General features: G+C 55.0%; 1 protein-coding gene and 1 long non-coding RNA gene across 3 annotated transcripts in view; one reads left to right on the forward strand and one right to left on the reverse strand.

Moving 5' to 3' along the window:
• Window positions 1–20,355, forward strand: part of MED26 (mediator complex subunit 26) — a 53,644-nt gene extending 33,289 nt beyond the window's left edge. For both annotated transcript variants that reach the window (XM_039243341.1, XM_039243340.1), the window contains exons 2-3: window positions 16,931–17,005; window positions 17,614–20,355. In XM_039243341.1, the coding sequence (XP_039099272.1) occupies window positions 16,931–17,005; window positions 17,614–19,266 (1,728 nt within the window). In that variant the 3' untranslated portion in view covers window positions 19,267–20,355. The remainder of the gene's footprint in view (window positions 1–16,930; window positions 17,006–17,613) is intronic.
• Window positions 19,933–22,402, reverse strand: LOC120239188. The gene is made up of 2 exons (XR_005530379.1): window positions 21,998–22,402; window positions 19,933–21,293 (listed from the first exon to the last, which is right to left on the reverse strand). It is a non-coding gene; the product is annotated as an uncharacterized LOC120239188 (long non-coding RNA).
• Window positions 22,403–22,567: the final 165 nt, after the last annotated feature.

Consider the following 22,567-nt stretch of genomic DNA (forward strand, 5'->3'; position numbering starts at 1 on the left):
GTGTGTTCGAGCCCCGCGTCGGGCTCTGTGCTGACTGCCAGCTCAGAGCCTGGAGCCTGTTTCAGTCTGTGACTCCCTCTCTCTCTGACCCTCCCCTGCTCACGCTGTCTCTCTCTCTCTCTCCTAGAAATAAATAAAACATTTAAAAAAAAAAATAAAGTATTCTAGATGCAAGGCTGTTCTTAGATATATGCTTCATATATATTTTCAACCTGTCTGTGGCTTGCTTTTTTTTTTTTTTATTAATACTGTCACGTTTTGAGGAACAAAGATTTTCAATTTTAATGAAATCAATTTATGTTTTCTCTAAATTTTGTGCTTTTTCTGTCATATTTTTAGTCCTTCCCAAGCCCAAGGTCACTAAGATTTTCCTCCAGTGTTTTCTTCTAGATGTTCTGTAGTTTTAACTCTTACATGTAGGCTTATGATCCATTTTGAGTTGATGTTTATACATCTTGTGAGCTAGAGGTCAAGGATGTCTAGCTTGTTGTTGTTGTTTGCATATGGCTATTGGTTATTCTAGCACTGTTTGTTGAAAGATTGATTATTCATCCCCCTTTGAATTGTCTTAATGCCTTTGTTAAGAACCAGTTCACCATGAATGTGTGGGTCTGTTAATGGATTCTCTTCTGTTCCCATTGATCTTTTTGTCTGTCTTTAGTACCACATTGTCTTAATTATAATTTTCTGATTTTTTCCCCCAGTTTCTTGGCTATTCTAGGACCTCTGTGATTGCGTGTGCATTTTAGAATCAACTTACCAGTTTCTCTAAAAGACCCTGCTGGAATTTAATTGGGATTGCATTGAATGTGTAGATCAGTTTGAGGGAGAACTGACATCTTAAAACACTTATTGACTCTTCCAGTCCATTAACTGTGTGTATCTCGCCATTAATTGATACTTCTTTTAATTTTTCTGAGCCATATTTTGCACTTTTCACTGTTGAAGTCTTTCATGTCTTTTGTCAGATGTATCCCTAGGTACTTAATATTTTTAATTGCTTTTTATAAATGGAATTGGTTTTTTTAGTGTTTATTTATTTTGAGAGAGAGTGCATGTGTAAGTGCATGTATGGGGGAGGGGCAGAGAGGTGGCCGGCAGAGAGAGACTCCCAAGCAGGCTCCACACTTAACACGAAGCCCGATGTAGGGCTTGATCTCACAAATGTGAAGTCATGACCTCAGCTAAAATCAAGAGTTGGGTGTTTAACCAACTCACCCACCCAGGTACCCCTGGAATTGGTTTTTAAAATTTCATTTTCTGAATGAAAAAGCATATAGAAATAGTCGAATTTTATATCGAATTTATATCCTGCAACCTTGCTAAACTCCCTTGTTCTGGTAACTTTTTTGGAGATGCTGTAAGATTTTCAATATAGACTATTTTCTGTTATTTGTGAAGAAAGACCATTTTACTTCCTCCTTTGCAATCTGGGTGTCCTTTTTGGTGGTGGTGTTGTTTCCCCCCTTTTCTTGCTGTATTACATTGGCTGGCACCTCCTGACCGGATGGAGGAGTGTTAGCACATGCTTGTCTTGCACCTGTTGGGGGAAACGTGGAGCCCTTCACCTCCAAGCATGGTGTCCGCTGCGGAGGTTGTTGAAGCACTTTGTCAGACCAAGGAGCTTCTCTTCTGTTCCTAGTTTGCTGAAAGTTTTTATGAGGAAGAAGTGCCCAATTTGGTCAAATGTTTTTTTCCATATCTTTTGCAGCAATCACAAGGCTTTTTCATTTTTAGCCTCATAATATGGCAAGTTACATTGATTTTCAAATGTTATCTGCCACCCCCACTTCAATTTCTAGCTTCCTTTTCTTTGATAGCTTCTTTCCTGGGTTAGGCATGAAGACTCTCCTCGTCCTAATTGTTCCATTGCCCTCCTTCAAGCCAGCTGTCTTTTTCTTCCCAGGTCACCAGTGTGACTTGCTAATGACTTGTTGCATGGAGTCAGACGTGGGGTGACTGTACAGAATTAACAGCTTAGGTCAGTAATGAACCTGTGGCCAGATGTTTGATGGGTGCCCTGGCTTCCATGCTGGGGAAACAGCATGATACCTACCTGGAGGTGTGTGGCCTCAGAAGGTCATGGTATGGTAAGAGCCATATGCCCAGCACAGTGCTGGCCAGCCATGCCCACGCAGTGGGTGCCGCCTGCCTGTCTCTCCAGTCACTTTGGAGCTTACTTCTTCTTGGGGACACTGAGCTGCTGAGTATTCCTTTCCTGGGACCTGCAGAGCGCCCTTGTCCTCCCCAGACATGCCTTCTGCTGGGGGCAGGAGTGTGAGACACGTTTCTGTGCGAGCTTTGAAGCATAGGGCGTGCTGCGTGTGTCAGGCAGCCTGGGCCTGTGCGGCGGCTCCCTGTGCGACCCTCGGAGGGTCTGTGCTGCCGTGGGGGAGCTGGGGGCCTGACTCTTCAGCACCGCCGCCTCCTCTTCAGCCCCAATAGCCTTGGCGTCAGTTTCTGGGACAGGATAGCCTTTAAGATCATCCAGAAAAGTGCACAGGTGGTGAGCTTTACATTTCACTGCATGCTTGTGCAGTGGTTGCAGCTGAGTAAACCACCCCCCCCACCCCCCACCCCCGCCCAGGTCCAGGAATAGAGTGCTGGTTTTCCCAGAAGCCACTCTTGCTCCCTGTCCAAGCAACTTCCCACCCCGACCTTCCCTGACTTTGGTCACCATTGAGAAGTTTTGCCTGCTTGGGAGCTTTCAATCCAATATAGAATGCGTTCTTTTCTATCTGACTTTTTCACTGGGTGCTGTTTCGAGATTTCTCTGTAATGTGTGTAGCATTAGTTTGTTCATTCCACACTGAGTGGATAGACCATGATTTAGTCCTACATGATGCTGTTGGTGGCCATTCAGGTGGCTTTTAGTTGGGGCTGTTCTGAATACGTTCTCCATGCGTGGGTGCTCACATATCTGTAGGTATGTGGCTCAGAGTGCAGTTGTTGGGTTGCAGGGTAGGAGTGTCCATCCTTATATGATATTTGACACAAATATACAGATTCACCTTTCTGTTCCATGGGTGACTGTGTCCTTGGTTCCCTCCACGCTGGCCCCGTTACAGGACTGCCTGCTGAGAAAGTCCCTGTGCCCACTGTGGTTCCTCCAGCTCCACACAGATGCACAGAGCCCTTGAGCTGTAGGGCAGCAGGTGGGGGTGGGGCAGCCTTGGGCCTGATCACCTCCCAAGTGTAGGAGGTGACTCCTATCTGAGCACTTACTGTGTGCCAGGCAGCATCCTGGGTGTCCATGTGTGTCCCTCATTCCTGTTCCAAGGACCTGTAGGAAGCCTCTGTCATCCTCCCACTTAGAGGCTGAGGGAACAGCCCAGTGGGCTGGGCAGGATTGGCTCCGACCACTGACCTCCGATGCGCAGTCTCCTCTGGCGCTGTCTGCCCTGGAGCACTCGATGTGGAGTTCATGGCCTCATGGGCTAAGGTGGTGTCCTGGCTGATGGCTGCCACCCCACATAGGACAGGCACACCCACCCTCAGTTACGTTTAGGGGCTGGTAAGTTTGCGGGTCTGTCAGATTCCTATTGAAAAGGAGACAAGGGGGCACCTGGTGGCTCATTCAGTGGAGTGGCTGACTTCGGCTAAGGTCATGATCTTGTGCTTTGTGGGTATAAGCCCTGCATCAGGCTCTGTGCTGACAGCAGGGAGCCTGCTTGGGATTCTCTCTCTCTTCCTCTCTCTGCCCTTCCCCCACGTGCATTTCTCTCTCTCTCTCAAAAAAATAAATAAGCTTTAAAAAAAAAAAAAAAAGGAGACAAGCCCCTTGATACCCACCCTGGGACCTGCCGAATGACTTAGCCAGTGTGGCCCCTGCTTAGGTTCTGGCAGTTCCTCTTGCTCTTCTCCTGTCACCCGGCACAGGGAACATGGTGACCTCGTGGGAGTGCTCAGGAAACTGAGGGCCACCAGACCCTGAATGTATCTACACCTGTAACGCACCCTTCCTGCTAACTGGGGGCATCCCGGACCTCCTGTGTGGCGCGGGTCACTTTCACCAGGCCTAATCCTTTCTTTTTAAAAGCGCTCTCTGGGTTCTGGGCCCCTAGCAGCTCAGGTGAGCCTCAGTTGTGGTGCTTCCCTTTTGCTTCTGTTATTGCCTCTGGCCGTCTCCACCCGCACCTCAGGCCTGGGCCACACGTGCCTCCAGCGGACTCCAGGCCTGCAGTCCTGCAGTCGTTGCTTAGGAAGCATCTACTGACTAGTTGGGGGGAAATTCTGGAGTATCCTTGGCTCCCAAGATCCTATAGCAGCCCGGGTTGGTGGACTGGTCGCCTGGCGCCATGCTGGGCACTGTACTGCCTGGAGGGTCTTAGAGACCACAGAGCAGGCTGGTGGCGGATGCGCAGGGCACACCTGATGTGGCCCCCGTGGGCAGTCTCTCAGGACACTGGTCAGCACGCCATTCTGGATCTACAGAGATGATCTGTGGTTTTCCGATGTTGTCCCCAGGCTTCCCCACTCACGGAGGAGGGCTGGGCTGACTGGTGGGCCAGTCAGTCCAATTGCTTCAGTCCAAGATGGGCCAGCAGCAGAGGCCAGGTTTGGCCCCGTGCATCCTCGTACAGCTCCCCCGCCTGGCCCTTCCCCGCCCGGCCCCACCGCCCGTGTTTCACTTGGCAGCGCCGGCGTGCGCTGTTGTCACCTCGATGGCTGGCTTACCAGTCTTTTGGAGGCTGGCCCCTGTCAGTTCCTGCAAAGCTGGCTGGTTCTCAGGTTGGACTGCCTGTGTGCTGCATGCGTGTGGGTCAAGCATGGTGGTCTGGCACAGCTGGTGCTCTTACTGGCTGTTCCTTGGGTGCGAGGGAGAAACCCAGACGGGAGTGCTGTTTGTTGTCGGATGCTTTCTGACTTTGCAGCTGTATCGGTGCAGGAACGAGCCAGGTCACAGATGACACGTTGAAGGCTCTTGTACTCTCAGAAGGGACCAGATCATAATGAGAATCGTGTATGTCCTGTTGACCTGATTCAGAGGTCGGGAAAGTTTAAGTGCATACTTTTGGTGGAGAATGCTGCTGAGATAAAAAGTAGGAGGGAGAGAGAGGAACAGTTTGGGGACTGCTGCTGCTACCTCCCCTGCCCTCCCCACCCCCCCCCCTGCTAGCCTCTCCCTCAGTGATGGCAGCCGCTCATGCTGGCGTACTGATGGGGAGCTCCAGCCACTGCCCTGGGCTTCCTCTTCCTGTGCTGTGCTGCTCGCGGATGCAGGCGCTGCTCGGCCCACTCTCTGGGCCAGGCTGGGGTTTGCATCCCCTGGGCTGCCTTGCAGCTGCAGTTACATGCTCTGGCTGTGGATGTTCTGTGGGCTGTGAGTGTGACAATCAGGGCCATGCAGGCAGTGGCCATGCTCCAGCTGTGGACGCTCCTGGGGAGCAGATGGGCCTCTCTAATGAGGAAGTGCTTTTGTGCTTTTGCAAGTGTTGAGTTTGGAGGCTGCAGCTGGGACATTCCCCCCCCTCCCCCGCTGTGTCCTTCTTCCTGTAAGAAGCCATGAATGAGAGAGATTTCACCCCTGTGGGTGCGAGGCTGCCACTGGGGGCTGGCAGAGGAAGGCACCTTGGCCAGGCAGAATGTAACTGACCTAAGGGAGGTTCCTCTTCCTCCTTTCTGGCCGTGGACCCAGGCAGGGCACAGCAGGGCCAGGAGGATGCACCTTCCAGGGCCAAGAGGGAGGATCAAGCCTTGCTGATTGCTTTTCCTGATTCAGGGAGATGGGGTGGGACATGGGTTGGCTCAGCCGGCATCTCTAGAGGGTGCCGGTGCCGCCACCTCTCGCACAAACTTGTGGCAGAGGCAGTTTGAGTCACATAAAGAATGGCACCCACCTGGGAATGTGTGTGCAGTTCATCAGAAGCAGGAAGACTTCTGTCTCCTGGTAGGAGGCAGGGTCCAGTACTGTTGTCGTTTACCAAGGGGCCTGCTGCTCAGGGTGAGCACTGGGGGGTAAACTGAAGCCCCTGCTGTGCTGGGTAGGTGGGTGGGTCTCCCTGACTCTAGGCTACCCTGGAGGGAAGGCAGAGGCAGCCCAGGGATGTGCTGGGCATGAAGGCACCGGCCTTGTGTGGCTCAAGAAACTACAACCTGTGTGTTTACCTGCTGTGGCAGGTCAGGGGGAGTATGTGGGCAGGATGCCAATGTCACCAGCCTGGTGGCATCTGGATGCCCTCCCTTACCCCACCTAGTAAAGCACCAGCTGGGCTGTGTGTGATAGGCAGAGTCAATGCCAGGCTAGTGTAAGACCACACTCCGCCACCTTCTAGCTGTGTGATGAGCCCTGGATTACCTTCCCAGACCCTCAGTTTCCTTATCTGTAAAGTGGGTTTGGAAGGATGAAAAGCTAGAGAGCTCAGCTTCCTGGGGGAACCCAACAGCCCGATGAGAATCTGGCTTGGGTGGGCCTGCCCTGGCTCACTTCCCTTAGGCCCCACCAGTGGTCAGAGCTCAAGGAGCACAGGGTTTCCCCTTTGCCACCATGGCTGCACACATCCAGCTTAATTCCTGACAGACTGGGGATTTGAGACAGAGTGGGAGCCCTTGATGTGTGGAGAACAGAACGGTCAGCCACGGGCCTCAGAGCCTCTGAAGCTTAGTGTCTCAGTTCCTTGTTTCACATGGGGTTGGAAATCCCCCACAGGGTGGTAATTACTCAGGGCCTGGGGTTTACCTACATACCCCCTGCCATAGGGGAGGAGAAGCCGGTCAGTGGTGGGCCCCACTGCCCTGGCCCCAGCTCTGCACACAGATCCATGATCGGGCCAGTGATGCGATTCACAGAGCAACTTTCAAACATGATGAGGGCCGGTTAACATATTTCCACTGGGTTTGATTTTAAAGATGATTCCATGTGCCCTGTTAGAGGCAGGTTTTCTGAAGCCAGTTTGGTGTCCTGGACTCAGGAGAAGCCAGTGGTGTTACCGGGTTTCAGAGGGTAGCCACAGGGCAGCGTTGGCCAGCTGTATCTTCCCTGGGTTACTTTGCTCTTTACCATGTTTCTACCCTCCCTGGACAGGGTCGCCTGACCTGGGCTCTACTGCGCGGTGCTCCCAGACTCTGGCCTCCCCTGGCTTCTGACCTCATGCATGTGTGAACATGGACATGCTAGCATCCATAGATGGGCGAGGGCTTTGGTGTGGCTCGGGGCCTGCTGTCATGTCAGGAGCCTGGGTCCCCTCTTGCCTCAGCACCCTGGGAACCCAGCCACAGGACCTGCCCTCTCCGTGGGCACGGCCATCCCCAGCTCTCTGGAGGGCCCCTTAGGAAGCTGTTCAGCCCAGGTCTGGGTGGGTGCCCTCCCGGACCCCGTGGCACCTTCCCTATCTGAGGACAGAAAGCAGGTCCAGATGCAGGAGGAGGCAGGCATGGCCCAGGTTCTGGCTCCCTGTGGGCTCTTTACAGGCAGCCACAGACCTGCCTCGGGGGACAGACCCCAGACCCCTTTCCGCCCTAGGAGTTTTTACACTGAGTCCCTGACCAGCAGCTCAGCAGCCTCCAGGGCATTGGTGAAGAGCACCAGAGGCCGCAGCAGATAGAACAGCCCAGCAGTGTGAAGAGATTGAGGCGGCCAGAGACCGCTCACCATGGAGGGAGACAGCAGCCCAGCGGCCTCGGCCCCTCCCCGTGCGGGCACTGGGTGGTGTAGTGAGCAGCCACCGTGTGGAATTGAAAAACAAGTATCTGCTCACTTCATCTCCGCACGGCTGCCAACTGCTGCCTCGTTCCAGACCCAGTGAGATCTTCCACATGTTAGCACATGGGTGTGTTTTGTAACCTTTTAGGTTTGTGGCAAATTTCAAGCATAAGAGTAGAGAGAATAATGTAACCACGCCCCGGCTTCAGTAGGTACCAATTTAGAGCCAGTCGGTATTGCTTCACTCTTCCCCTTCTGCCGCCCACATCCAAGTGGGTTTGTAGCGGATTCCAGGGTACATCATCTCTTCACTAAATACCCCAGAACGCGTCATTAACGGAAGACGATGAGGAGTGCGCCTTCAGCGGTTCAGTCAGCACAACGTGCAGTGGACTGTGGTGCGTGTTCCTCGTTGCTCCCACTTGGCTCCGGGTGCTAGAGGACGGGGATGTCACCTGCCGCGGGCCTGCGCAGTATGGTGGCATCCTGCGCTCCATGGCCTGAACTCTTACCCAGGCCGCTTCTGCGGGTGCCGTCCTCCCCTTTGCGCCGTCATCAGTGCATGTCCAGGCCCTTCTTCCTGGTCGCCGTGAGTCCAGCAGCCAATGTTGCCAGTTAGCCTGGCTGGCACTGGGACTTGGCATGCCCTGAGGGTCTCCCTGGGAACCCAGGCCTCTCTGCTTCCTTTGTGCCTGCTCTTGGTTCTTGTGTGGAAGGAGACCCCACAAAAGCCCTGGGAACGGGACTGGTGGCGAGGAGCATGTGTCCCTGGGGTATCCCATAGGTATGAGTGAGAATGTGCTTTCTTCCTCCCTATGCTGATGCTGGGAGGTGCCTTGTTTAGGGGTTGCCTGTGTATTTGATGCTGGAGACGCTGTCTGGTGCAGCTGTCTGTGTGACTGACTTTCCTGTCGTACCGAGTATACCTGATTGTGCCCGTGAACCTCCAGTCTAGGATCTGAAGGCCCTCAGTGAGATAGCTAAGGAGTCACTTCCACCAGTAATCACCTGCAGACTTCCTGCCCCGCCTTTGGAACAGACCTCTGGGGTCCTCTCTGTGTGCCACTGCTGCCCGGCCTGCTCCTTACCCTCCCAGAGTAGTCCTCCCCCCTCCCCGCTACCTTCCTTGCCAACTGCTGTGTGCACAGGGGCGGGCAACCACCACCAACCACCCTGTGGGCTCCTTGGCCGGATCATTAATCGTTTCCAATAAAGTGGTCTTCTAGAGAGTAAGTGGGCTTGGAATGGTGAGCAGGTCACATGGGGTGTCATCATTGGTAGAAAGTGGAGGTGACACTTGGCTTCATTCATTGATAAGGAAATACAAATCTGCATCTATTGAAGAAGGTTTAATGAGAAAATGAGAAACTTTGGGCACTCAGACATCCTTTGTCTGTGAATTCAGCCCTGTCTGGGAAAGCCCTTTGGCAAGTGATTATGGGAAGTGTTCTCGTTTTTGTTGAGAATGAGTTCCGGGGGAGATAGGCCGGGCAGGAGAGGGCCACCGGTGCGCCAGGCCGGTCCTGGCAGCAGGCGCTTTGCTCGTGGCCCGGGACGCTGGCCCACGGAAGTGCCCGGAGCCGCCTTCCGCGTGCAGCACCGCCCAGTGTCTGCGCTGCTGCCGTGATGAGTTAGATGCTCAGACGGGCAGGTGCCGGGAGGGGCCCAGGACACAGGGTGCAGCTAGTGGTGTGTGTTGTGCGCACGCTGGCTAGTGGTGAGCGAGCCAGCCCGCCTTCCGCCGCCTGTTCTCTGGCGTCCTCGCTCATGTCGCCGTCTTTGCTCTGCATCCCTCCCCACTCTCCAGGGCTTTGGTGCCGTGTCACCGCCTCCCGAGGCGCTAGGCCCTCTGCTGTCTTCCCTGGGAAGCCCTGCTCAGGTGCCGCCTTCTCCAGGCGCATGCCTGGTCGGTCTTCCGCCTGACACCAGCCTCCCTGGCCTGAAGGCCCTGTGCTGGGCTTTGCAGGCCTGGAAGCTGGTTGGGAACCTCCCCGCGGCCACATGTGATTCTGGGTGCCTGTGACTCATAGGGCCCCATCGTCAAGAGTGAGAGGCCTGCCGCTCCCGTGTGGGCTGGCAGGGCGTGTTGGTCAGGCAGGTTTGAGAGCCTTCCATCTTGGCGGGTCGCTCAGGCGGTGCTCCGTACTGAGCCCAGGAGGCCCGGCCTGGAGCTGCAGAGGCCCCCAAGACTCTGGCCTGTCGGCAGGGCCAGAGTTCGGGCCCAGACTCCCTCGTAGCACTTCTTGGGCTCTGCTTCCTCAGAGGACTGACCGCACCTGGAATGCGCAGGTGGTGCTCCCCACGCGCACTCGGTGTCCTCACCATCATGACTTCGGGGGGATGGGGGTAGAGCCAGAGTAATGAGCCTTCAGGATGGTCCTGAGCTTGCATGCAGCCAAGGCAGGGAGAGGGGGCGGAGAGCCCGAGAGACTGCTCGAAGCCAGACTCCCTGGCCACGCGCCCGAGTGTGGGAGCTGCTCGGCCGTGACGGGAGGGCCCGCAGGCCGCAGCTCTCAGGAGCGAGTCCTGCTGCATGAGGTCTGTGGCGCCAGCTTGCTCCCAGCCTCCGGGGTTGCCCAGGTGTTTGGCCTCCCCCCTCTGTCTGGCAGCGGGACAGCGTCTGCCCCAGGACAAGGACAGTCTGTGCTGCCGAGCTTGCTCTGTAAGGACTGTGGTTCAGGAGTATGTGGGGACCCAGGCTCTAAATATACCAGGGTGAGGTCACTGGGGTGGAGACTGGCCGTGTGGCAAGCCCAGGACCCCATCAGAGCTGGAATCACAGGGCTGGGGACAGGGAGTGGGGTGTGTAGCCTTGCTGGCCCTGTGGTCCCGGCCTCCTCATTGCCCCATCTTCTCTTGCTCAGGATCCCTGTCACTGGCACACCAGAGGCATGTAAGTGGTGGAGTGGGTCTCCTCTTAGACCCCTTCCCTCAGTGCAGCTTGGAGTAGGTTTTGGGGCCCATCCAGGGGTGTTCTTGGACACAGTCCTGCATGGAAACACTGCGTGGGGAGGCCCCATGGCACAGGGGCAGCTTTGTGGGAACTCGACAGTCAGAGTGAGGGCCACCGTTGTTCTGTGGTCACTGCAGTTTATACTCACGAGAGACCCCAAGAGGGGCACCTGAGTAGCTCAGTCGGTTGAGCATCCAACTTCAGCTCAGGTCACAACCTCATGATTTTTGAGTTCAAGCCCCGCGTAAGAGCCTATCAGCACAGAGCCTGGAGCCTGCTTTGGATTGTTTCTACCTCTCTCGCTGCCCCTCCCCGACTCACTCTTACTCTGTCTCTCTCAAAAATAAACATTAAAAAAGTTTAAGAGAGACATGGAGAACTTGAGGTGGCGGGTGGAGGTGACAGCTGCCTTCAGCTGGAAATAAGGCAGATCAGAAAAGCCGAAGAATGCATGTGGCCAGCAGAGTAAAAGCTCCAAAGGGTGTCTGCATCCTAGTCCCCAGAACCTGGGCATGTGGTGCCTTATGTGGCAGAGGGACTACGTAGGTGTGAAGGGTGCGGACCTGGGTAATTCAGGTGGGCCCAGCCTAATCAGATCCGGAGAGGCGGAGACCCTTGCCTGGCCGGGGCACAGAGGTGCAGTGTGAGGACTCGCTGTTGTGGACCCGGGAGGTAAACTGAGGTGCCATGAGCTGGGGAGTGCAGGGCCCTCTAGAAGCTGAAATGGCCTTCGATGCCAGCCAGCCAGCCAGCAGGAAAAGGGAGCCCTCAGTCCTACAGCAAGGAGGAGTACTTCTGTCAGCACCAGAAGGAATAGGAAATGGCCTTGAGAGCTTCCCTGAGAGGAGGGCAGCTTGCCTCCAGCTGGGCCTGAGCAAAGGGATACCTGAACCACATGCCTGCCCCCACCCCCCCCCGAAACTGCCATGATGCATCCGCGTATGTTGTTGAAGCCGCTCCTTCTGTGATCGCGTGCATGATTTTGGCAGCAACAGAAAACTGAGGCAGTGCAGTACTGGCCAGGACATAGGGAACAGCCTGCCTGCCTTCCTCTCTTGCCATGGGCACGGGATGGGAGCTGCCTCCCTGGGGGCTAATTCCAGTCCTGTGGTCCCCGCGCCAGCAGCCCCTCTGGTAGTTTGTGTGTTAGCCCTGGGTCTCCTCTAGTAAAGATAGGGTCACAACCTTTTTTGTAACACTAAGTGGAAAGCGGGGACACGGCTCTGCTCAGGGTACTCCCCCCCGCCGCACTGGAAGGAAGAGTGAAGGGGGGAGCTCTGTGATGCTGGATGTTTCTGATGTTAGTGAGAAAAAGCAAGGCACAGAATCATGTTTTGCTTTATTGTTGTTTCTAACGTGAGGTAAGTATACACAGGCTTGTGTACGCAAGGGATGTTTATGGAAACCTGCAGGGAACCGCAGTAGCGGTGGCTGGGGTGGGACATGTACCTTTCCTCCTGCCCTTCCGTGCTGCTGCATGACTCCGTGCAGTGTGTGGGGGCGTGTGGTGGGGTCACTATGTGATCACTATGTGATCTTGGAGGGAAGGAGGCCCCCCCCCCCGCCCAACTGGCCAGCCCAGCGCACTGAAACCGCAGCTGCCCAGAGTTCCCGGTCTTCTCCGGAGCTACCGCCTTCACTGGGAGGGCCTGTCAGTATTTTTTCTTGGGCAGTTACTGCTTTGGGGGTCTTAAGGAATCTTTGTCTACCCCAAAGTTGCAAAGATGTTCTCCTGTTTCTTTGAGAAGACTTTAAGAGGTTTTGCTTTTATATATATATGTATATTTTGAGTTAGCTCTGTGCCCATGGGGCTCGAACTCATGACCCCAAGACCAAGAGTCACATGCTCCACCAGCAGAGCCAGCCAGGGGCCAAGTCTGACAGATCTGAAATTTAATCTGTGAGTGTGCTCTGATGTTCGGTGTACATGGAATCCTGCAGTCTGTGTGTTCTGTGACTTCACTCCCTGTGGTCTGCGTTTCGTAGTGTTGATGCACTGAAACTACCGGGGGCTCATTCCTGTTGCTCTTGGGTTTTTCATTCTGCTCCTTGGTCTCTTGGAAGACCTCGATGTCATAACATTTGACTACATGACCCGCACCTTTGTGTGCCTTCTCCTGTGTGTAATACCTTCCCCATGGGATGGTTGTGTTCCACAGAGCAGTGCTGTGTGAAGGCACATGGTATGAGAGCAGGGACGGAGTGACTGGGTCAGATCTGCACTCGGGAGGCCACCAAACAAAGCCCATCCCTCCCCGGGCTTGGCTGGGCCCCTGAACTACCTGGTTCTGTCAGATGCCACTAATGCCGGTGGGCGGGCGGGTCTGCAGGGCAGCGCTTGTGGCTTCCAGTGAGAGCTGGGCACGGGTGCTGCAGTCTCCCATTTCTCCCAGTGCCTGTTCATGTTTCCGGGGCCAGTTTCTCTCTGTGTTCCAGATGCAGATCCTCAGGGCACCGTGGCATATGTCTTCTGCCCACCTTGTGACTTTTTGGTATCGTCGATGAACTCTAAAGGTCTTGCTCATGTAACCACATTGACCGGTGATTGTGTGCAAGCGTGCCATGGAGGTGCTGCGGGGTGGGCCCCAGACCGCTGACAAAGCTACTGCCGCAGGAGAGGGAGGCAAAGGGTGTTCTGTTTCCAGTGCATATACAGTAAAACCTTGGATTATGAGTAACTTGTTCTGTGAGCGTTCTGCAAGACGAGCAAACATTTCTAATAAACTGTAACTTGAGAAATGAACGATGTCTTGCAATACAAGTAGTATGTGATGCTGGGTGTCACATGATCACAGCTGAACCAGTGGTTCTTGAAATTCACTTTGATACATGAGTGCTTTGGATTACAAGCATGTTTCTGGGATGGAATTAAACTTGCAAACCAAGGTTTTACTGTAAATGTTATGTTCACAGCATACTGTAGTCTGTTAAGTGTGCAATAATATTACGTCTAAGAAAACCAACGTATACACCTTAATTAAAAATACTTTATTGCTGGCGTGCCTGGGTGGCTCAGTTGGTTGTGTCCCAACTCTTGATTTCGGCTCAGGGCATGCTCTCACGGTTCGTGGGGTCGAGCCCTGTGTCAGGCTCTGCGCTGATAGAATGGAGCCTTGGGATTCTCTCTGTCTCTCCTCTTCTTTGCCCCTCCCCAGCTTGTGCACCTTTGACTGCAAGTGCATGCTGTCTCTCAAAATAAATAAAATTTGGGGGGTCGCCTGGGTGGCTCAGTCAGTTAAGCATCTGATTTCAGCTCAAGTCATTATCTCATGGTTCGTGAGTTCGAGCCCCACCTCAGGCTCTCTGCGGTCATTGCAGATCCTCTGTTCCCCTCTCCATCTGCCCCTCCCCCACTCACTCTCTCAAAAATAAACATTTAACATTTTCTAAAAACAAAATTAAAATTTTTAAAAAAAACTTAAAAAAAAATACTTTATTCCCCCCCCAAAAATGCTAACCATCATCTCAGTTTTCAGCAAGTCTTAAACTTTTTGCTGGCACTGGAGTCCTGCCTCCATGGTGACGGCTGCTGACTGATCAGGGTGGTTGCTGACGGCTGGGGTGGCCATGGCAATTTCTTAAAATAAGACAACAGTGAAGTTTGTTGCATCGAATGAGTCTTCCTTTCACGTCGACTTCTCTGCCGCCTGTGATGCTGTCTGACGGCATTTTACCCACGGGGGAACTGCTCTCAGAATCCGAGTCAGTCCTCTCGATCCCGCTGTCGCCGCTCTGTCCTCTGTTTCCGTGATGTTCTAAACCCTGTGCTGTCATTCCAACCCTCTTCACAGCCTCTTCACCAGGAGTAGATGCGGCTCAAGAAACCTTCTTTCCTCTTTCATTGGAAGCAACTCCTGTTCCGTTCAGTTTTATCATGAGATCGCAGCCATGCAGGCCTGTCTTCAGGCTCCACTTCTGAGTCTAGTTCTCTTGCTGTTTCCTCCACACCTGCAGTTGAAGTCTTGAACCTACAACGTCCTCCGTGAAGGTTGGGATCCACTTCTTCCAAACTCTTGTTCGTGTTGATTTTTGACCTCTTTCCATCAGTCACAGATGTTCTTAATGGCATCTAGAATGGTTATCCCTTTTGGAATGTTTTCAGTTTACTTTGCCCAGATCAAGCCCGCTTTCAGAATGTATTTCTTCATGAGACTTGAAAGTTGAAATGACTCCTTAATCCACGGGCTGCAGAATGGATGTTTTGTCATCAGGCATGAAAACAGCACAAGTCTCCTTGCACATCCCCATCAGAGCTGGTGGCTGACTAGGTGCGGTGTCAGTGAGCAGTCATGTTTTTAAAGAAATCTTTTTTTCTGAGCAGTAAGTTTCAACAGTGGGCTTAAGATAGTCTGTAAACCATTTGTAAGCAGATGTGCTGTCATCCAGGCTTTGTTGTTTCATTTCTAGAGCACAAACAGAGTCGATTTAGCGTTACTCTTCAGGGCCCTGGGGTTTTCCAGATGGTAGAAGGGTACTGGCTTCCGCTTAGTCACTGGCTCAATTAGCCCCCAACAAGAGTCCGCCTGTCCTTTGAAGCCGGGCACTGACTTCTGCTCTTTAGCTCTGAAAGTCCTGGATGGCATCTGCTGCCAATAGAAGGCTGTTTGGTCTGTACTGAAAATCTGTTGCTTTGGGGCACCTGAATGTGTGATTTAACTTGGTCGGTTCTGGTGGATTCTTGATTTCGGCTTAGGTCATGATATTACAGTTCATGAGACTGAGCTCACATCAGGCTCCACACTGACAGCGCGCAGAGCCTGCTTCTGATTCTCTCTCCCCCTCGCTCTCCCTGACCCTCCCTCAGTCGTGCTCAGAATAAATAAACTTCTAAAAATGTTTAAAGAAAAAAAAAGTCTTGTTTAGACTGTAACCACCTTCGTGAATGATCTCAGCCAGAAGGTTCACTTGCTGCAGTTCTGCGCCTGGACCCACTGCCTCACCTTGCGCTGCTGCCTTAGGGGAGACAGTGTCTTTCCTTAAACCTCATGACCCGACCTCTGCCTGCTGCCACTTTGGAGCTTCCTCACCCCTCGCAGCCTGTATAGAATTACAGAGTTAGGGCCTTGCTGTGTACCAGGCTTCGGCTTCAGGGACCGTTGTTGTGGTTTGATCTTCTATCCAGACCTCAGACTGTCTCCACATCAGCAGTAAGACAGCTTTGCCTTCTTATCGCTCCGGTTTGTTCACTGAAGGAGCACTTTAATTTCCTTCAAGAACTTCTGCCTTCACAACCAGGCTAACTGACGCAAGAGGCCTAGTAGCTTCCAGACTGTCTTCAGTTTCCGGCACGCCTTCCCCTCTAGTGTAATCGTTTCTAGCTTTTGATTTAAAGTGAGAGATGTGCTACTCTCTCTCTCTCACTTGAACACTTAGAGGCCAGTGTAGGATTATCAGTTGGCTTAATTTCAACACTGTCTTGGGAAGCAGGGAGGCCCGAGGAGAAGAGAGGGATAGGGAAGGGCTGGCCAGCGAGCAGGCAGAACACACACAGTGTCACCCTGTGGCACCCCAAAACAAGTACAGCAGTAACATCAAGAATCATTGATCACAGGGGCGCCTGGGTGGCTCAGTTGGTTAAGCGTCCGCCTCTTGGTTTCAGCTCAGGTCATGATCTTGCGGTTTCATGAGTTCAAGCCCCACATCTGGGTCTGCGGTGGCAGCTGGGAGCCTGCTTGAGATTCTCCCTCTCTCCCTCTCTCTCTGCCCTTCCCCTACTCGCACTGTCTCTGTTTCTCTCAAAATAAATAATTCACTGATCATAGATCACCATAACAAATAAAATAATAATGAAAAAGTCTGAAATACGAAAATTACCAAACTGTGACACAGAGACACAAAGTGAGCAAATACTGTTGGGAAAATGGCATCAATAGACTTGCTCGACACAAGGTTGCCGCACACCTTCAGTTTGTAAAAAAACACAGTGTCCGTCCAGTGCAGGAAAGCTAAGAGCCATGGGAGGAGGTGGATCCGCACATGCCTGTGTGGATCTTTTCAGCTTGGGGTTTTCTTTGCTAAATTTTACCTTCAGGGTCTGGCCCCCGTGAGATGGCCGAGTGGAGCACATTTCCTGTAGCAAGAGCAGATCCTGGTTCATAACTGTCCCGAGTCTCAGCTTTGTGACAGGCACCTGGGCAGGTGGGCATGACCAGGCACTAGAGGAGATAGACAGGAGGGTGACCCCTGGGTGCTGTGTTGGCCTTAGGAGCAGGTAGGAGGCTGCGTGGGGTGAGGGCTCTGATGTTGCTGAGTCCACTGGCTCTTGGGGACAGAGGCCAGAGTGGGCTGGGACAGGGAGAAGGGCAGAAGTCTGACAAGTGGCTCTTCTTTCGTAGATCCGGAACATGGTGGCGGTGTTGGAAGTCATCTCCAGCCTGGAGAAATACCCCATTACCAAAGAGGCACTGGAGGTGAGTGGCCCCAGGACCTGACACTGGGAAGGGCAGGGCGGGAGGAGCCCAGGCTTCCCCAGCCCGAGGGCTTCCGAGTGTTGAGTAAGGGGGTGCATCCCCCCAATCCCCCAGCCTGTGCTGTGCCAGAAGCCAAGTCTTCCCCCGGGTAGTGTGGGAACCGGGTGGCCTTAGTTCCGGGCCTGAGGCTCGTTCCTGCACGGGGTGTCCAGTGCTCTGTGGGGCCGGCTGGGAGGCGAGCGACCCGGCTGGCTCCCTCCCTCTGCTGTTGCCCTTGTCATAGTGCGCTCTCACCCGGAGAGCTTCCCTGGCAGGGTGCTCTCGCACTGGCCTTGATAGTCCACAGTCTCCAGGTGTCCGGAGCCGGCGGGATGGTGCTTTTGAGGTGCCACCTGTGGCCCCGGGCCCCTAAAGTTTGAGGACCTGATTTGAGAAGTTAGACGTCACAAAGGACCCCGCGTCCTCCTGGGCGCCGTGTCCAGGAATCCCACGACCGAAGGCTCAGTGGGATTAATCCAAAGACCGGGGGCCTGGGTTTCTGGCTCGGCTCCCTTTTTGCAGGGGCTGTCCTGTCCCAGAAGCCTGTCACCATCTCCTTCTGGTTGCAGGAAACTCGACTTGGGAAGCTCATCAACGACGTCCGCAAGAAGACGAAGAACGAGGAGCTGGCCAAGCGGGCCAAGAAGCTGCTGCGGAGCTGGCAGAAGCTCATCGAGCCCGCGCACCAGAATGAGGCGGCGCTGCGCGGGCTGGCGGGCAACGGTGGCTCCGCCAACGGCGGCGCCCACAACTGCCGGCCCGAGGCGGGGACAGCCGGCGCGCCCAAGACCATCCATGACCTGAAGAACCGCATTGACCTCCAGAGGCTGCGGGGGCATCGGCTGGACAGGCTGGGCAGCCGCAAGCGCCGGGGGGACCAGTGTGACCTCGGCCACCCCGGGCCGCCTCCCAAGGTCTCCAAAGCGAGCCACGACTCCCTGGTACCCAATTCCTCCCCTCTCCCCACCAATGGGATCGGCGGGAGCCCGGAGAGCTTTCCCGGCCCCCTGGACAGCAGCGGGCACTCGGGCCCTGAGGGTGGCCGCCTGGAGCCCGGCGAGAATGACAAGCATGGTGGCAAGATCCCGGTCAATGCGGTGCGGCCGCACACCAGCTCCCCAGGCCTTGGCAAGCCCACCGGGCCCTGTTTGCAGACCAAGGTTGCGGTGCTGCAGCAGCTGGACCGGGCGGACGAGACTCCGGGCCCCCCCCACCCCAAGGGGCCGCCTCGCTGCTCTTTCAGTCCCCGGAACTCGCGGCACGAGGGCTCCTTTGTCCGGCAGCGGAGCCCGTATGCACCCAAGGGCTCCGTGCCCAGCCCCTCTCCGCGGCCCCAGCCGCTCGATGCCACACAGGTGCCGTCGCCGCTTCCGCTGGCCCGGCCGTCCACGCCCCCCGTGAGGCGGCTCGAGCTGCTGCCCAGTGCCGAGAGCCCGGTGCGCTGGCTGGAGCAGCCCGAGGGCCACCAGCGGCCGGTGGGGCAGGGCTGCAAAGCCGGGCTGCCGCCGGCTGAGCCCCTGCTGCCCCGGGCCGGCTTCTCCCCGGACTCCTCCAAGGCGGACAGCGACGCTGCCTCGTCTGGTGGCTCGGACAGCAAAAAGAAGAAGAGGTACCGGCCTCGTGACTACACGGTGAACTTGGACGGGCAGGTGGCCGAGGCAGGTGTCAAGCCCGTCCGGTTAAAAGAGCGGAAGCTCACCTTTGACCCCATGACCAGACAGATCAAACCTCTGACCCAGAAAGAGCCAGTGCGGGCTGATAGCCCGGCGCACACAGAGCAGCCCAGGACAGAGCTGGACAAGCCCGAGGCCAAGGCCAGCCTCCAGAGCCCTTTCGAACAGACGAACTGGAAGGAGCTGTCGCGCAACGAGATCATCCAGTCGTACCTGAGCCGGCAGAGCAGCCTGCTCTCGTCGTCAGGCGCGCAGACCCCGGGCGCGCACCACTTCATGTCCGAGTACCTGCGGCAGGAGGAGAGTGGCCGGCGTGGCGCCAGGAAGCCGCACGTGCTGGTGCCTCCCGGCGCGCCCGCGGGCCTCCCGGGGCTGAGCCGCGAGGTCACGCAGGACGACCTGGACCGAATCCAGGCCCGCCGGTGGCCGGGGGTGAACGGGTGTCAGGACACACAGGGTAACTGGTATGACTGGACGCAGTGCATATCGCTTGACCCGCACGGCGACGACGGGCGGTTGAACATTCTGCCTTATGTCTGCTTGGACTGAGCGGCCGGGCGGCCTCTCGGTGCGTCCCCACCTTGCAGTCGGCACGGGGGGTGGGCTGTCCGTGTCCCCCCCAGCCCCCCCACAGCGCTTGGGAAGCCGGGGAGTCCGGCCCGGGGTGGAAGTGGGGGGGGCGGGGGGCGGGAGTCTCGAGGTTTCTCCGAGCCCTTCCCTCAAAATTCTCCTTCTTTTGTGAAATGCTGCTACCAGTTTACTAACAAAATTGCAAAGGAAGGACCGTGTGGAAGGAAGGCCGGCAAAGTGAGTTCAGAACTCTATAGCGAACCAGCTATAAAAAGCATCAGTCCCCCACCCCCGGAAGCGGTGTGGACACTTCCCAGCACCTGCAGGCTGGGATCGCAGTTGCAGGCAGGCACAGAAAACCTGTGGGAGAGGTCACCTTTTAACACAGCGACAGAAGCACGCAGCTCAGCCGTTTGCGTTTTCCTTTTCCAAATTCGGCCCTGAGTGTGTGAGGCACTGGGTGTACGTGCTCCGGGGCGTCTCTCTGCACCCCCAGCTGGCCAGCACCTCGGTTAGGGTGCCACAGCTCGTCAGCCGCGGCGGGCCCGCTGGCCGGCCACTACGGCCTGCGCTCCATGGGCAACCACACATCTTTATCTGGTTTCGGTTAAGACCCAGTTTTGGAAAAAAAAAATGCTGCAAAAATTTAAGTTTTCTAGGAGTTTATTTTCTCCCCCTCTTCCATGTGACCATCAGCCAAATAAGTTTCCTTTCTTTCTCCCCTTTCATTTTCCCCTTCCTGCACATGTCTTGAAAAGTTCACCTTCCCAGAGTCCCCTCCCCCCCAAAACACAAAAGTCACCGCGGGTGCTACTGGTGTGTAAGCTGTACTGCTGGGTAAGAGGAGACCTGTCTGTGCGCTGGAAACACTCATAACCATTCCTTTAGATTCGTTTGCCTTATGGTTATTTGTCATAAACGCGATTTGCAAAAACAAGGAGCCTTAGTGAATGTACAGTACCTAGACTTCTGTGTTCTCAGGACACAGAAGGGAGCAACTTTGCTATTTGGTCCAGTAAGTGGACAACTTGTGATATAAATGTGGAAATAAAAAAAAAAAAACCATTTGCACAAACCAGTCTCAGAGTCGTTACTAATTTGGTACAGCCGGATCGGCCTTTCTGGATTTGCGAATACGTGGACCCTGTGTCTGAGGTTTGGGCTGCACAGCCGGGTGCGGGGCCAAGGCGAAATTGGCCCGTTAGCCTTCTGCACGGAAAGTGACCTCCACCTGCTTTTCACTCATTGGGCCCGTTTGTTGCCTTGTCCCACCTCCGGGGTCACCTGCTAGTATGGGGTGCCAGAGACCAAAGTTCCACATGCAGGAATGTCACCCCGTCTCTGTCCAGACCGCACCTGCCCCAGAGAAGCCCCCCCAGAGAGGTTCTGTGTCCCAGGTCTCAGCAACCTCATCTTACCCCACAAAACGCTGCGGTTCTCACAGGGCCTGGCCCAGAGCCATCTCTGGCACTGTCACCCTTGGCTCTGGTGCCAGGCTACCAGCTCCCCATGCAGGCCTGGGCCTTAGTAGCTGCTGGTGCTGCCGGTGCTATTTTTAAAAGTAACTCTTTTGCCTTGACTATAAAGTGATACTATTTCCTTCTTCTCCCTCATCCCTGAAGCCATAATCTAAAACTTTGGTTTTCAAGTTTTTTCACTCCGGAATAGGTCATGTTGTGCGTACCTATTTCGTTTCACAGATGAGGAGGCCGCCTCCCCTTAGGGGGCAACAGTCCCACAGGGCAGAATGAGGGGTCAGGGAACGTGGAGTCAACCCTGAGCCACAGGGATCTAGGACCTGGCCCTGGTGCAGGACACACCCACCCAGAGATCAGGGCAGTGGATGGATGAAGTGGCTCTGAGGACAGTTGGAGGCTGAACTCTGGACCTGCAATCTATCCGCTGTGTGGCTCTCTGCTAATCACCCCATATACGTGTCCACACGTGGGAGATGAACGTGCTCACCCCAGAGCTGTGAGGACCAAGTTAAATGGTAAGAGTTTAAGCTTTAAAAAAAAAAAAAAAAAAAAGCCACGTCAGAACTGTTTGCTAGGCACTAACTAGTTACTTTCCCAAGTCCGCTGTGCCTGTAATGTGGGCCAGCCTTGCTGTGTGGACTTCCCCAGGAAGTGGTTTATTGTGTGACAAAGGGTCACAGGCACGGCTGGAGGCATACTAGGATACAGGCTGGCATCTGAGCAGCATTTCCCTTTCTCAGATCTGGGCTTTAGGTGGGTCCCTGCTCCCTGCGCCCACCTGCAGGGACCCGGTAAGCCCAGGACAAAGATACTGCCTTCTTTCCGGAACACAGTTAAGCTAAGGTTTTCCTCTCATAGGAGAAATCATTGGTTTGCCAGTTTATAATCTGCCAAGTAAGGACGCTGTAAAAGGACATCTTAACCCCCCATCCCCACCCCAAAGTTTGTCAGTACATGGTGTTTGGAACACAAATCAGTCTTTTAGTATAGGAACACCTTGCCGAAAACACCATCCTGTTTTCCTCTGCTGGGGTCTGGGGCTGCTCGATCCCGGCCTTGGGCATCAGTCGGGGCCTGGCACCTCTCCCTCCGGCAAGAGCTCTGGAGACAGGTGTCCCGGTAGTCTACCACGGCCACAGCTACCGAATTGGCCGGGGGACCTGAGCCAAGTCGCCTCCCTTCTCTGGGCTTCGATCTGTCATTCTGAGAAGAGGAGATGGGGTAATACCTACCGCGCAGCGCACGTCGCAGTGATTCCCAGAACGAGCTCCCAGACACCGGGCGCTCCAGGCTTGTCCTTCTGTCGGAGTCCGGCGAGGGGAGTCCGCTCCCGTGTTTTTGCAAGAAAAAAAAAAGCTTATGGAAAGCGTTCACAGTTTGGTTTCTTTTCAGGGAAGGTCTGGTCTTTTATCCATGCTGTCCGCCGCCACTGCCGCCTGCCCATTAGGAATCTGGCTGGAGGGAGCCGACATAGCGTGGACATCGAGGTTGGATCCCCGGGCTCGATGGTGCGATCACAGACGGTGACGCGAAAGGGCCCTTGCGCTCCTGCCCATTCAATTCGAGACGTGGCTCGGGGTCCCCTAGGCCAACCCACCGCCGGGGAATCCCGGCTGGGCTCGGGTCCGCGTCGTCTCCTTCCGCTTCCGGGATAGGCCTAGCCCTGCCGGAAGCCCACCCGAGGGGCGGGGCCTGCGCCCGCTACGTGGTGGCAGGCGCGTCGGCCGGCGCGAGGCGGTGACGCGAGGCAGCGGCGACCAATGGAGAGCGCCGTTGGCCAGCGCGCCCGCCTCCCTCTGCCC

Source organism: Hyaena hyaena, unplaced genomic scaffold (assembly GCF_003009895.1).
Source record: "Hyaena hyaena isolate Hyena2069 unplaced genomic scaffold, ASM300989v1 scaffold_227, whole genome shotgun sequence".
In the NCBI taxonomy this organism is placed as follows: Eukaryota; Metazoa; Chordata; class Mammalia; order Carnivora; family Hyaenidae; genus Hyaena; species Hyaena hyaena.